General features: G+C 44.3%; 1 protein-coding gene across 1 annotated transcript in view; it reads right to left on the bottom strand.

The window, feature by feature from the left end:
- The window catches only part of LOC311100523 (unconventional myosin-Id-like), a gene marked incomplete at both ends in the record, with an annotated part of 89,190 nt that overhangs the window by 55,159 nt on the left and 17,383 nt on the right, over positions 1 to 16,648 (bottom strand). Inside the window, 5 exons of the mRNA XM_084141439.1 lie at positions 8,380 to 8,587; positions 10,289 to 10,455; positions 10,834 to 10,966; positions 11,107 to 11,181; positions 12,165 to 12,235. Of these exons, the coding sequence (XP_083997565.1) occupies positions 8,380 to 8,587; positions 10,289 to 10,455; positions 10,834 to 10,966; positions 11,107 to 11,181; positions 12,165 to 12,235 (654 nt within the window). The remainder of the gene's footprint in view (positions 1 to 8,379; positions 8,588 to 10,288; positions 10,456 to 10,833; positions 10,967 to 11,106; positions 11,182 to 12,164; positions 12,236 to 16,648) is intronic.

The raw sequence follows: 16,648 nt of genomic DNA, 5'->3' as shown, positions 1-16,648 counted from the left end.
ATGGCACCACAACAAACCTGCGAAGAGAGGGCCGCCCACCAAAACTCACAGACCAGGCAAGGAGGGCATTAATAAGAGCGGCAACAAAGAGACTAAAGATAACCCTGAAGGAGCTGCAAAGCTCCACAGCAGAGATTGGAGAATCTGTCCATAGGACCACTTTAAGCCGTACACTCCACAGAGCTGGGCTTTCCGGAAGAGTGGCCAAAAAAAAAGCCATTGCTTAAAGAAAAAAATAAGCAAACACGTTTGGTGTTCGCCAAAAGGCATGTGGGAGACTCCCCAAACATATGGAAAAAGGTACTCTGATCAGATGAGCTTTTTGGCCGTCAAGGAAAACGCTATGTCTGGCGCAAAACCAACACCTCTCATCATCCCGAGAACACCACACCACAGTGAAGCATGGTGGTGGCAGCATCATGCTGCGGGGATGTTTTTCATCGGCAGGGACTGGGAAACTGGTCAGAATTGAAGGAATGATGGATGGCACTAAATACAGGGAAATTCTTGAGGGAAACCTGTTTCAGTCTTCCAGAGATTTGAGACTGGGACAGAGGTTCACCTTCCAGCAGGACAATGACCCTAAGCATACTGCTAAAGCAACACTCTAGTGTTTTTTTGTTTTGTTTGTTTTTTAGGGGGTAGATCAGCTTAATATTGCAGATAGATTGTAACTTCCATCAATGTAATTGTCTGCATCACTTCCAATCCCCCATGTTTTTATATATATATATATATACACACACAGTGGGGGAAAAAAAGTATTTAGTCAGCCACCAATTGTGCAAGTTCTCCCACTTAAAAAGATGAGAGAGGCCTGTAATTTTCATCATAGGTACACGTCAACTATGACAGACAAAATGAGAAGAAAAAAAATCCAGAAAATCACATTGTAGGATTTTTAATAAATGTATTTGCAAATTATGGTGGAAAATAAGTATTTGGTCAATAACAAAAGTTTCTCAATACTTTGTTATATACCCTTTGTTGGTAATGACACAGGTCAAACGTTTTCTGTAAGTCTTCACAAGGTTTTCACACACTGTTGCTGGTATTTTGGCCCATTCCTCCATGCAGATCTCCTCTAGAGCAGTGATGTTTTGGGGCTGTCGCTGGGCAACACGGACTTTCAACGCCCTCCAAAGATTTTCTATGTGGTTGAGATCTGGAGACTGGCTAGGCCACTCCAGGACCTTGAAATGCTTCTTACGAAGTCACTCCTTCTTTGCCCGGGCGGTGTGTTTGGGATCATTGTCATGCTGAAAGACCCAGCCACGTTTCATCTTCAATGCCCTTGCTGATGGAAGGAGGTTTTCACTCAAAATCTCACGATACATGGCCCCATTCATTCTTTCCTTTACACGGATCAGTCGTCCTGGTCCCTTTGCAGAAAAACAGCCCCAAAGCATGATGTTTCCACCCCCATGCTGCACAGTAGGTATGGTGTTCTTTGGATGCAACTCAGCATTCTTTGTCCTCCAAACACGACGAGTTGAGTTTTTACCAAAAAGTTCTATTTTGGTTTCATCTGACCATATGACATTCTCCCAATCCTCTTCTGGATCATCGAAATGCACTCTAGCAAACTTCAGACGGGCCTGGACATGTACTGGCTTAAGCAGGGGGACACGTCTGGCACTGCAGGATTTGAGTCCCTGGCGGCATAGTGTGTTACTGATGGTAGGCTTTGTTACTTTGGTCCCAGCTCTCTGCAGGTCATTCACTAGGTCCCCCCTGTGTGGTTCTAGGATTTTTGCTCACCGTTCTTGTGATCATTTTGACCCCACGGGGTGAGATCTTGCGTGGAGCCCCAGATCGAGGGAGATTATCAGTGGTTTTGTATGTCTTCCATTTCCTAATAATTGCTCCCACAGTTGATTTCTTCAAACCAAGCTGCTTACCTATTGCATATTCAGTCTTCCCAGCCTGGTGCAGGTCTACAATTTTGTTTCTGGTGTCCTTTGACAGCTCTTTGGTCTTGGCCATAGTGGAGTTTGGAGTGTGACTGTTTGAGGTTGTGGACAGGTGTCTTTTATACTGATAACAAGTTCAAACAGGTGCCATTAATACAGGTAACGAGTGGAGGACAGAGGAGCCTCTTAAAGAAGAAGTTACAGGTCTGTGAGAGCCAGAAATCTTGCTTGTTTGTAGGTGACCAAATACTTATTTTCCACTATAATTTGCAAATAAATTCATAAAAAATCCTACAATGTGATTTTCTGGAGAAAAAAAATCTAAATTTGTCTGTCATAGTTGACGTGTACCTATGATGAAAATTACAGGCCTCTCTCATCTTTTTAAGTGGGAGAACTTGCACAATTGGTGGCAGACTAAATACTTTTTTTCCCCACTGTATATATATTTTTAAAAGTAACACAATAAAATAACAATAATGAGGCTATATACAGGGGGAACCATTACCTAGTCAATGTGTGGGGGTACAGGTTAGTCGAGGTAATTTGTACATGTAGGTAGGGGTAAAGTGACTATGCATAGACAGCGAGTGGCAGCAGTGTAAAAAAACAAGGTGATCAAATTAAGGGTGATCAAATTAAGATCCTACATCTGTACCATGACAATGGCTGGATGTGTAGGGAGTTTGAGATAGTTTGGTTTAGATGCAGAACATGTGAAGAACATAAAGATTAAATATTAATTGATATACTGTATATCTTCATGTAAATATATCATACACTATAGGCTACACTAAGTGCTGCAACTGCTTTAAGCCTAATAAAGAGGCAATCAATCCATTCGTAAAAACAAGCAAGGGTTGACTATACCATTTATAGTCTAACTAAACATGCTAAACAAAAGATCCTTTATGTCATCCACAGAACAAATCAAACATGGAAAGACCGGCGGGATGACACACTTGACTGCAATCAAATGCTGAGTGCCACTATTTCCCTGTCCTCCTGGGACATTTGGTTTTCCGGTGACATGCTCGATACACCGAGGTGGGCGGAGAAGGCATCAAGCAGAGTGTGTGACACAATTTATCAAGGGCACAACACAAGTCACGTCTCCTCCCGTTGCTCCCCTCCGGCGCTCTGATTCGCCGGTCTACTGAGCCACCGGTCTGAGCGCACCACCTCGGCAACACCGGAATGGAACCCCAACGCACCCTAATCACCTCCAGCGCACCTGCACCTCATCATCTCATCACCACCCCTATATAGCCCTGGACTGTTCAGTGTTGTGTTGTGTGTGATTGTTAGTGTCATATCGTGTACTCGCTCTTTGTTGTTCGCTTGCTCAGTGTTAAGTAAACCTTTACATTGTTGATTCCTGCCTCTGCGTCCTGCCTCTTCGTATCCTCAGTACGCTTCACAACACACACACACACACACACACTGACCTCAGGCAATCAGCAGGGACACTGCGCCGAGACACTGGGCCAACGTGTTTTAGGATAAATAAATCCAGTGCTCGGGTCAACAGCAACACCATCACCACATGCTCAAGGCAGCAGCCAGTGGCTTGCTCTAAAACCCTCTCTAGACTAACATCCTCTATGCATGTTCATTATGTTCCATCATTTGGTTCATGTATTGTGTGGATTTCTAACAATGGGAATATGGGAACTGAAGTGAGGTTAAAATAGAATAGTTATGGATACTCTTTGTCATGTTGATCGATAGAAATATTGATGGAAATAATTGTAATTTGTTATCAATTTGTGTCGCCTCCATGGACAGATTGTCTGCCACTAACTGAAACAAATAAACCTTTAGAAATGAATGCTTGTATCTTACAGTCAGGTCTGTCAATTATAACATACTGTATTATACATGAATAGACATGTCAGAGGATAGAAAGAAAGGGGCGATTCTATGAGGAGTTAAATAGAATGGCAAGTGAAGGTCATATCGGAGGAAAGCGGTGCACCTTGGCTGGGAGCCAAACCTTGGTTGCCATGGCAAGAGCCCCCTGTCTACCCATATCCTTCCACACTGTCGAGGAGATGCATTGCTGTCAGTTCAGTGGATTGTTTTGAGTGTAAAATGCCCGGCACTACTTTCTCTTCCTGTTGTTAGTGCAGTGAATCCAAGAGTGAATTATTATACTCAAATAGCCTGCAACATTTTGTTCTGGTGAGAATCAATTACATTACCAACTCAAGGATGCACGGACCAGGATTTATGAATAAAATATAAGCCAGTATTAATTTATTTAGCATTGTATGTCAAATATATAAAACATATGTGATTGTGAATTCAAAGGACACATGCCTGAATGTGTTTCACTCTTCAACAGTGGGAAGTTGTTAGGAGGTTGTTGAGGCAGTGTGAAATTGCAGTAAGAGAATATTCAAACTGTTACCGCGCATTGTTGACAGCACAGTGGTGAACAAAGAGCATCAAAGAACACAAGATGTGAACACAGATTATCTCCGAGACAGAAGGGAAAAATCCTTCAGTGTAATCAAGAGACACTTCTTTATCATCAAAGTCTTCCTAAACAACAGAGTGTGCAGGTACAGCATCTCCCCAAGTGCAGCCAAAGTCACTGATAAAAGGAATGACAAGAGAAACATGTTTCCCTTCGATTTTGTCTGGAAGATTGACAATTTTGGGAGGTGTTTTGCAGTTGTCCTGCATTTGTAAATGCACCATAAGTAACAGAACACTTCACACGCCATTTCAATAATGCCTACATGAGATTAATTAGGATCAGGTTACATACTGCTGAGGCGTGTGGATAGAAGGGGGATCAGTTCTGGCCCAGTAGGCAGACAGTCTGCTAGGCTAACGCTAGTCTAGCCTACAGTCTCACTGATAAACCCACAGTTGCTCAGACACATGTAACAACAGCAATTAAAGGGGCAATCTGCAGTTGCAACATCAATTTTTTGACTTATAAATGAATGATATGTACCCATTGATTCTTGAAGAATATAACTTATAAATGCCTCATGAGCGTAGCTCAACTGTCCTATCCCATCAGAACCCAAAATATAAGCTTGTTTACACCAATGTTTGTAAACAAAGTAAATGCAAACAAAACATGGTTAAAACTATCATTTTGATATCATGGAGGGTCAGTCCTTGCATCCATAGCTCTGTCATTGGAATTTGAGAATGGTTGCATTTCTCCAGCCCCATCCCTCAGATTTTTACGGAACCAGGGGCGGTGAGTACGCTTTGTTATTGTTTTAACTGCGGATTGGAGCTTTAATTCCCTGGCTCCCAATACACAGGGGAGTCTCTCATGTCTCCCCCTCTCTCTCGCCATCCCAGCTAAAAGACCAGCCCTGACAGACACTGATGTGGATGGCTGGGCTTACATTTATGAAATACTCATTAAAAAAGAAGGGGGGGAAGCTCATGAATTATTCATGAAGTCTGTATTTGTGTAGGATTGTGGTATTTAATCCCCTTTAGGTTGGTTCAGATTGGGACTATTGGCCCTTCCTGAGGATAAGGCTCTGATTGTGGGTTGGATGGGTGCTTGTGTGCTCAACTGACCGCACAGTCCACACTAGGGAGTGTTCAGTGGAGCAGATATGGACCATTGATAGTGGGATGTAGTGCAGTCAGTGGCGAGTGCAGAGTTGATAGCCGTGAACATAATGGTGGATTCAGCGGATCCAGAGTTCTATCCGCTGCCTCGGGGAGGAGAAGAGAGCCAGAGCGAAACGGCTTAGACGGGGGACGCAGGAGAACGGGGCGGAAATGAGGAACGAAGGAGAAAAAGGCAGTGTGAAATGAGACTGGGAGGGAGGGAGTCAGGGAATCTGTCTCCCTCCCTCGGTCTGTCTGTCCCCACCTCTATCCTCCTTATCACCCCCTACCCTCCTCCTCTTCAGGGGTTGAGAGGTTACGCTCACGTAGGGGGGTGTAAGGAGGGGTGAAGGGGCGGTAGGGAGAAAGGTACATTGTGTACTAGAACCAGGTATGGAGAAGGGCACCTCAAATCTAATATATGGGACCCCTCACTCCTTATGTGTAGAGTGCAGACACTGACAGTGTATTGTGGTTGTCTGGGAGAGGAGGCTCATAGGGGGAGGGGAAGAGAGCTTGAGATACTGACATGGGTTCTGCCACCCCTGGCATGGTGGGGCCCGTTGGCATAAGCCACAGTGGTGTGCCAGCTGCTGATAAGGGGATTGCTTGGTACAGATGATGAGCTGCGTGTGTAGGGGGAAGGGGGACAATAGAGTCAAATACACTAACGTTAGCAGTCTATTTTGCTTATTTGTGGAGTGTGGTGAATGGGAGTGTGTGTGTGTGTGTGTGTGTGTGTGTGGTCCTGCGTGCTTCTTCTTTTTGACTGAGTGAGAACATCTGGAATTCTCTCTGGTCTTTGTGCTTGGTTATCAAAGTGGCAACACCCTTTGAGATAGTCCTAAGGGCGACTAGGAACACAAGTCGAGCTTGTCTGTTGGGCAGCCCAACCAGGGCCTTGTAGATCAATACAGAGGCCAAACAATCAATCCCACATAGAAGCAATTTGGTTGGTTTAACCCTTTGATGTCTGCGGGCAGTTATAGTGTAGTCCTTAGAGAGAGCTCACTGAATCAAAAGTTTAAGAATGTGAAGGAATGTAGTTGTACTCCTAGGGATTTGAGTAGCAATAAAATAAAATGTTATTTGTCACATACACGTGTTTAGCAGATGTTATTGCGGGTGTAGCGAAATGCTTGTGCTTCTAGCTCCGACAGTGCAGTAATATCTAACAAATAATATCTAACAATTTCATAACATATACCCAATACACACAAATCTAAGTAAGGAATGGAATTTAAGAATATATACATATATGGACAAGCAATGACAGAGCGGCATGGACTAAGATACAGTAGAATATTATAGAATACAGTATATACATATGAGATGAGTAATGCAAGATATGTAAACATTATTAAACATGATTAAAGTGACTAGTGTTCCATTTCTTAAAGTGGCCAGTGATTTCAATAGGCAGCAGCAGCCTCTAATGTGCTAGTGATGGCAATAACATGCTAGGTAAATGTATAGCTGTCAATCTTCATTCTGTCAGAACACCAATCATATGAATGGCTCCCAGGTGAATGAATAAAATAGGGGTTCAAATCCCAAACCAGAAAAAGGAAACACGAAACAGAACAGTCAGATGCTGACAAATAGACATTTTGATCTCTGTATCTGTCAGTCAGAGAGGGTGTTACCTTTTGAGAAGCTCAGCTAGATTTGAGAGCAACATGACAGGGCCCCATTCTACACTACACTACATTTAAAGAAAACTATTTCCTCCATCTCTTCAGAAGTATTGTACAGTATGTCTGAGGCTAGGCTGGCTTAGTGGGTGTGTATGGCACATGTTATGGCACATGCTATCATCACATCTGTTGCCATCATTCTTACCTGAGGTGTCTGAAAGTCAGTGGTGCATTCTCATGCGCAACACAATCACATGACTTTCTTTACCAACCAATCAATGGAGGAAGATATAGAAAATCCAATATCCATATCCCAATCATGCATAGAGAACATTTATGGAGAATCGGTCATAATGGAGCAATAACATTGGATTACACTCTGGTCTGTATCAATGTCATAAAACTGTCAAAATGATAAAGGTGCTCATATGCTACATAGACTTTCCCTGTAGCTAGAGTATATTCACACTGATATATAGTAAATGGTTTATATTAAGATACATATCTCGTTTTCCATCCTCTGAATGCTTCAATAGCACATGGGAATCAGCACCTCAGGAGCTGTGGTATATTTGTGATATATTCCAACTATTATAAAGGGTCACTAATAAGGGTTGAATGGCTTTAGGGTTATAAGAACATTATATTCTCAGTCCCAGAGATTGTTTGTTTTTTTACTGTGCAGAAATGCCAGCGGCTTCCCAGAAGTCTGCAGTGCGGATATGTGGACCTCTATTCTTTTTTCTCCTCCAGCTCATTTACTGAGCTGGGTTTGTATGGGCAGAGAGAACCCAGAGAGGGAGAGAGAGCTAACGCTATAATAATACAACGTTATTTTAGGCTCTGAAAATATCTTGGCGCATAGTGGCAGTGGCATATCAAGTGCTGAGTTGGTCCAGTCTCGAGAGTTGGTTATTCATATGAAAAGCAAAGAGAGTGAATTTAAATGAGAACACAATGAGTGTTGAAGAAACAAGATAATGAGGTCACTGGATAATGGCAATCAATCTCCCTGACAGAATGATATTAGTGACAGTAGTGGCTTCTCATTTCTCATTGTCCTTGAATATAATACATGTCCGCTATTGAATTTAAAGCAGGTTTTTTTTTCCCCATTCAATTTTTTTTTACAGATTTACCTGGAGACGTCACACCTATAGAATGTTCACACTCGACATAGGGCCGTTGCCACGGAGACAAGGCCAAGGGTCAAAGATGACGAGATTGACACTGACCTTCTGAAGGAAGAGGACAATTCTCCCAACCATTTCGTCCCTCTGCTCCTCCAGGCAGAAGAGGGTGCGCGGCGTGCGGACGAACACCTTGGTCTTGCCGTAGGCCACGTCGTGCTCGAAGCCACAGCCCTGCAGCAGCCTCTTCACTGCCTCTTTGTCCGACGGGAGGTCGTGATTGGGCCACGTGAACTCCGAGATCATCTTGTACCTGAGGGGGTGGAATGGAGGCAGAGGGTCCAATATTAGTGGGCATCAAAATACTTTGGCACGATCGCTAACCAGAGTGGTTCTAATAGATCAGAGCATGGTGCGTGCAATGCCATAATAATTGGGTTTATTGCTGCATGGGCCAAAAACACTGTAAACTGTGTGTTAACTGTACGTCACATTGGACTAAATGACTATGACTTAAATTCCTAATTGTGTCTGCATCACTCTTCTTCTTTTACAAAACATGCACTTTGCTAAATTGATTGGTTCTTTGACAGTGACTCACAGAAAAACTGCCCAGAAAAATACATGAGAAAACAGAATGATTGGCAACATTACAGGACACTGTGACAAGATATTATTTGCCAAGAGAGGTCAAATCACTGTTAGCAGGCCTGTTAACCGATTCCTACATTAGTCATTCACTAGCATTTTTCTTCCAAAGCATGATGTAATACAGAGTCCAAATTCATCAGTGAAGGAAATGAGGTGTGTTATGCAAAACTATCACCGCTAACTACCACAGCTATTACCTAATCTAATTTGACCGAGGAAGGGCAGGGCGGTGGGGGAGAGAGACAGCTGTGAATGAATTAGGGGCAAGGTTTAAAATGTGTGTGTGTGTGTGTGTGTGTGTGTGTGCGCGTGCGTGTGTGTATTTGATTTAGTTTGGGACCATTTGGAGCTTGTGTGTGACAGTGCAGTTTGGACTAAATCCTAATTTAACTGCCAAGAGTCCAAAATCTTCTTTTGCACACAATATGAACCCGTCTCTGTTTCCCAGATGTGCTATAACACACTTATAGAGGAAATGTCATTTCTTGCTATATTTTGTCATAATTTATTATGTAACACGAGTGTGTGTGTGTGTGTGTGTGTGTGTGTGTGTGTGTGTGTGTGTGTGCGCACGCACGTATGTATGAGTGACATCACTGCTGTCGCATAGCGCCCAATCTACCTCTGGAGGGGAGACACAAGGAGATGTGATGATGCTAAGGCCCTCCTCTCCTCTGCAAAGCTCTTTATGACTTAATTCAGTCCTAACTGGATTCTGCTTTATCAAACTCAAGCCCAGCCCCGGTCTATTCATTTAGTAATGAGTTGGTGTTAGTAAGCATATCATAGTATAGTGGTAGAGAAAGAATAATGAGGGAATGTTCGGTATGTGAGTGGATTGAAAACAGAGGCAGGGAGTATTGACACTGACAAATCGAAAGCGTAAATGAATCAGAAGTCATCATTGTGAGGGTCATAGTATTGATGAATACTGTCTCAATACAACAAGTCACAGAGCTTGTTTTCCCCACTGAAGTGCAGTGCGTAAACTGTATTCGATGGAAAAGGCAAGTCATTAAACACACCCACTCTGTTACAAGGCTGTTCCTAGTGAAGGGCAGGTCACAGGAACATTGTGTTGGAGGGGGCTTGAATTCACAAAGAAGGAATTGTTTAAGAAAATCTTCAAATTGAATCACACTGCGAGATTATAATTGCACTTTGCACAATGCATTTGCACTACGAAAATGTCCCACTCAGAGTAGGATTACTGATATAGGATCAGGATCAGGCCTTTTATATCATAATGAATAAGACTATATGGAAAGGAGGGACTTGATCCTACATCCCCACTACTCTGAGAAGCATTTTGAATGCGGGACCTGATTCTACTTCTACCCGGAGATGAGGTGGAAGCTCGTACCTCTGGAGGAAGCGGGGGTAGTCCTGGCGGTTGGCGAATCCGGCGCGACGCACACGAACGTTCTCCAGTAGGCCCAGGTACTCAACCTGGTGGCGACAACGCTCGTGCTCGAACAGCAGGGGTGACTTGACGTCGTTGGGCTTGATGCAGCGCACATAGTAGGGCTCCTACACACACAAACCACCAGGGGGCCACAGTGAGGGGACACAGTGCGGGTTACTATGGGGTTTGTCAGAAAGTGGCACTGAACACTTTGACGACATCTCAATTGTCTAAAATGGCTTCCCCCCTAGTCTCCTATCCTTTATCTGCACGGATGTGGAAGAACTGGACAGGTGAAAGCTAATTCCTATAGGATATCCAACATGTTTTTTTAACCTATCCTGTGAGTTCACATTTGTGTAATTTTTGAGGAGAGGAGATGAGGAAAGAAAACCCCTTTAGACTATTAAGATGCACCCGATCTGTCAAGTACATGTTCTCAAAAAATGTCATGTTGTTGTTGGCCAATGAAATAGTTGCCCGGCGGTGGCCACACCCCTCACCTTGCATGCCAGGTTCTCCACCAATGCGATCATGGAATTCTTAAAGAGGGTGGCGGCCGTTAGGGGTCGTTTGGTGACCTCAGTGATACTCAGCTTGCCCTCCGGCCACATCATCTTCAGCACTGGGTTGGAGCTACGAAGAGAGAGGAAGAGAGGAGAAGAGGAAATTGTTTATCAGTGCATCATAGAAGGCTACAGTGGTGTCATGAGATAGGGAGGAGGGCGAGAGGAGGTTGAGAGGAGAGGGGATAGCAGGTGTGTGTTGACTCTGACCTGTTGTACAGTAGCCTTTTGAAGTCCTGGAAGAGAGTGTCCTTGTTCTTGTCGATGAAGCCAACCACAGAGTACCTGTGGTAATACATAAGTACACACACAGCCACATATCCACACACACACACACACACACACACACACACACACACACACACACACACACACACACACACACACACACACACACACACACACACACAAACACAGATAATCTTTTTCAGACACTAAGACAACTTACATCACCAAAGACGGTGCTTAAGAATGACAACAGCGTCTCCTAAACCCTACTCTGAAATTATTACAATGGATGAATCACAGAAGAATTAGAGAACAAATCCTCTGTTTCCAGAAAAACAGTGGGAGTGTAGGAGCCATCTGTGGGGCTAAGTGCAGTAAGACCCAGGAGGAAACTGTCCCATTACAGGAATGGCTCTACAGTCTCAGGCTGCATCTCAAATGGCACCCTATTCCCTATATAGTGCACAAGTTTTGACCAGGACCCAATGACCAGAGCCCTATGGGCCATGGTCAACGGTAGTGCACTATATAGGGAATAGGGTGCCATTTAGAATGCAAAGAGTCTCAAGTTTGAGTACTCCCTGAACCAGTTAGGCAAGGCTGCAGGAGGCAGAGTGGATGTCACAGTCCATTGTATTTATAGCTCTCTCATCTCATCTTTAAAGCCATATAATTGATATGTGTATTTTCTGTAATTAATGTAAATCAGGGCTCATCTGTAAAAGAGACCTTGGTCTCAGTATGACTCCCTGATAAAATAAAGGTGAAATAAAAAAAATTATACTAAAAATATATGAACCATGGGGAGGTAGCTAGAAGATGCTGGGCTGGACAGATGCGCAGGCATTGAGGATGACTTGCATACTGTAGCATACATAGCTTGTGATTTGGTTGATGGTAGTGTTTGATGATGTCATGTTTTTGTAATGATGAGGGTATTTAAAGAACATAGTGAAGTGTAATGAACTCACTTCTGCCGCCACAATGACTTATAGCAAAGAGTGGTTCTATACAGTACACCACTGTATACAGTTACTTACAAGACATCCCCTGCATAGTGTCGGATACGGAAATCTCTGTCAAACTCCAAACTCTTGTCTGTCGGGGAGAGCTGTGGATGGAGAGATAGAGGGAGAGAGAGAGAGAGAGAGAAAAAGAGAAAAAGAAAGAGAGAAAAATTGAGAGAGTGAAAAAGAGAGAGAGAGAGAGATCGCAATTGAGTAACACAAACCGAGGGAAGTGGGGATGGGATGCATTCACGCAGCCAAGGAGGTGAGTTTACTTGACTCTGCCTAGTAATCTAATAGCTCCTATGCAAAGGAGCTAAAATGATGGGGCACTTTAGTCTGTAATATTAAGGGTATCTGTTTTCAAATGTGCTATGCCCTGTTTTTCTTTACTGGAAAGCAGCTTCCCCAGATAACCTACAGTACAGTATCCCCATTAGAGAGAGAGAGAGAAGCTGCTTCCCCAGATATAACCTACAGTACTGTATCCCCATTAGAGAGGGAGAGAAGCTGCTTCCCCAGATATAACCTACAGTACTGTATCCCCATTAGAGAGGGAGAGAAGCTGCTTCCCCAGATATAACCTACAGTACAGTATCCCCATTAGAGAGGGAGAGAAGCAGCAGAGCCACTGGTGCAGAAAACAAGGTTGCTAAAACACCAGCACTGTCAGGTGGGATACATGCTATTCTCTCCCACTGGAGTGTGAGATGGAGAGACAGAGACAGAGACAGAGACAGAGACAGAGACAGAGAGACAGAGACAGAGACAGAGACAGAGACAGAGACACAGAGACAGAGACAGAGACAGAGAGACAGAGAGACAGAGAGACAGAGAGACAGAGAGACAGAGACAGAGACACAGACAGAGACAGAGAGACAGAGAGACAGAGAGACAGAGACAGAGAGACAGAGACAGAGAGACAGAGAGACAGAGAGACAGAGACAGAGAGACAGAGAGACAGAGAGACAGAGACACAGAGACAGAGAGACAGAGACAGAGAGACAGAGAGACAGAGAGACAGAGACAGAGAGACAGAGAGACAGAGAGACAGAGACAGATACAGATACAGAGAGACAGAGACAGAGAGACAGAGAGACAGAGAGACAGAGAGACAGAGAGACAGAGACAGAGAGACAGAGAGACAGAGAGACAGAGAGACAGCGAGACAGCGAGACAGCGAGACAGCGAGACAGAGAGAGAGAGAGACAGAGACAGAGACAGAGACAGAGACAGAGAGACAGAGAGACAGAGACAGAGAGACAGAGAGACAGAGAGACAGAGAGAAGGGGGAAATCTGTGCACGTGAAATATGAATGAGCCGTGTGTGGTGACGCAGGAACTGATGTGGATGGCTGTATGTAGGCCAGTGGTGGAGTGCAGAGAGGAGAGAAAAGGAACATGCCGGGAAATGCAGAGAGGTCTGCCGCAGCCCTCTGCCACCTGTAGTCTGCCTGTGTGTGTGCATGCGTATATACCTGACTGTATGTGTGTGCATGCGTATATACCTGACTATATGTGTGTGCATGTGTACCTGTTTGCTTGTGTCTGTATATACATCCCTCCATGTGTGTACACCTTTGTGTTAATGTGTGTGACTGCGTCAGTGGTATATTGGTGTGCTACAGTAGACTAACTTGTGTGTCTGGTGACAGACAGAGGACGCCCTAGGCAGCACTATGGCATGGCAACATACAGTGCCTTGCAAAAGTATTCATCCCCATGGGCGTTTTTACTATTTAAATTTATTTTTATTTGGATTTAATGTTTAATGGACATACACAAAATAGTCCAAATTGGTGAAGTGGAATGAAAAAAATAACTTGTTTCAAAAAAAGTACATCAAGGAAAACACTATGTCTGGCGCAAACCCAACACCTCTCATCACCCCGAGAACACCATGTTTTTCATCGGCAGGGACTGGGAAACTGGTCAGAATTGAAGGAATGATGGATGGCGCTAAATACAGGGAAATTCTTGAGGGAAACCTGTTTCAGTCTTCCAGAGATTTGAGACTGGGACGGAGGTTCACCTTCCAGCAGGACAATGACCCTAAGCATACTGCTAAAGCAACACTCGAGTGGTTTAAGGGGAAACATTTCAATGTCTTGGAATGGCCTAGTCAAAGCCCAGACCTCAATCCAATGGAGAATCTGTGGTATGACTTAAAGATTGCTGTACACCAGCGGAACCCATCCAACTTGAAGGAGCTGGAGCAGCTTTGCCTTGAAGAATGGGCAAAAATCCCAGTGGCTAAATGTGCCAAGCTTATAGAGACATACCCCAAGAGACTTGAGGCTGTAATTGCTGCAAAAGGTGGCTCTACAAAGTATTGACTTTGGGGGGTGAATAGTTATGCACGCTCAAGTTGTCTTATTTCTTGTTTGTTTCACAATAAAACATATTTTGCATCTTCAAAGTGGTAGGCATGTTGTGTAAATCAAATGATACAACCCCCCCCAAAAATGCCAAGTGGGGGTGAAAACTTTCGACAAGCCACTGTATAAGGCAAGCGAATAACATTAAATATATATTAGTGCCACTACTGCACTGCCATTCATAAAATATTACACTGACATCTGCGAGAGAGAGGCATCCAGTCTCATTAAAATACAAGGCAGAAATGATTAGCACACAGCAATAGATTAGAGTTAGAAGGACAAGGTTACAGGATGTATAGTGGGGGGCACAATGAAACAGAGCTTCCTCTAAGCCATTGGGACAGCCAGAGTGTTATATAAAAGAGGCACAGCCAAGATGTTTGAAAGAACAGAGAGAAAGGAGAGCCGGAGTGCATGAGTCATCGAACGGAGAGCATGGACACACACACCAAAAGGAAGAAGAGAGAAGGGAAAGTGACTGAAGAATTTTATGAGGATGTTACTGACAATACAACAGCTGACAGGCAGAAAACTGTGGAGGAAAATATACAAATCTCTATACTGTGTGTAAATCTGTGTGACCGCATTCAAATTCCTATTCAATGCCTTGAAAATGAATGGGCATGGCCATAGCAGAAATACTTCAGTGGAACTGTGATAGGGAATTGATCCATCCATGAGGGCCCGTGCTCTAAACAGACCAGTACAGCCAGCCAGCAAGCCAGTCAAACAGACAGCGATCCTGGCAGCTAGACACACACACAGACAGACAGACGGAGGCCACTGGATGCCACCTTGTCCTTATCTATCACAACAAGTCCCCCTCCACACACACTACCAGCTATACTATTACCACGTCTCCCTCTGTGTCTGACTCACTCTTTATCCAGTCTAATGCCTATTTCAGATGAGAAAGAGGGGTGGGGGGGGGGGAAGAAATGAGGACACAGCGCAAGGGAGATCCTATGGGAGCTTTAGAGAGAGGGAGACAATAAAGAGAAAGGGAAATTAAAGAGAAGGACAGTGAAGGACCTAGGCGTTACTCTTGACCCTGATCTCTCTTTTGACGAACATATCAAGACTGTTTCAAGGACAGCTTTTTTCCATCTACGTAACATTGCAAAAATCAGAAATTTTCTGTCCAAAAATGATGCAGAAAAATTAATCCATGCATTTGTTACTTCTAGATTAGACTACTGCAATGCTCTATTTTCCGGCTACCCGGATAAAGCACTAAATAAACTTCAGTTAGTGCTAAATACGGCTGCTAGAATCCTGACTAGAACCAAGAAATTTGATCATATTACTCCAGTGCTAGCTTCCCTACACTGGCTTCCTGTTAAGGCAAGGGCTGATTTCAAGGTTTTACTGTTAACCTATAAAGCGTTACATGGGCTTGCTCCTACCTATCTTTCCGAGTTGGTCCTGCCGTACATACCAATACGTACGCTACGGTCACAAGACGCAGGCCTCCTAATTGTCCCTAGAATTTCTAAGCAAACAGCGGGAGGCAGGGCTTTCTCCTATAGATCTCCATTTTTATGGAACAGTCTGCCTACCCATGTGAGAGACGCAGACTCGGTCTCAACCTTTAAGTCTTTACTGAAGACTTATCTCTTCAGTAGGTCATATGATTGAGTGTAGTCTGGCCCAGGAGTGTGAAGGTGAACGGAAAGGCTGGAGCAACGAACAGCCCTTGCTGTCTCTGCCAGGCCGGTTCCCCTCTCCACTGGGGTTCTCTGCCTCTAACCCTGTTGCAGGGGCTGAGTCACTGGCCTGCTGGTGCTCTTTCATGCCGTCCCTGGGAGGGGTACGTCAATTGAGTGGGTTGAGTTACTGACGTGATCTTCCTGTCTGGGTTGGCGACCCCCCCCCCCCTTGGTTTGTGCTGTGGTGGAGACCTCTGTGGGCTATACTCGGCCTTGTCTCAGGATTGTAAGTTGGTGGTTGGGGATATCCCTCTAGTGGTGCGGGGGCTGTGCTTTGGCGGAGTGGGTGGGGTTATATCCTTCCTGTTTGGCCCTGTCCGGGGGTTTCTTCGGATGGGGCCACAGTGTCTCCGGACCGCTCCTGTCTCAGCCTCCAGTATTTATGCTGCAGTAGTTTATGTGTCGGGGGGCTGGGGTTAGTTGGTTA

This window comes from Coregonus lavaretus (assembly GCF_964263955.1).
Source record: "Coregonus lavaretus genome assembly, chromosome: 25".
NCBI classification, from domain to species: Eukaryota; Metazoa; Chordata; class Actinopteri; order Salmoniformes; family Salmonidae; genus Coregonus; species Coregonus lavaretus.
The sequence above is the reverse complement of the archived record's forward strand: the minus strand, read 5'-3'. Positions and strand labels throughout refer to the sequence as shown.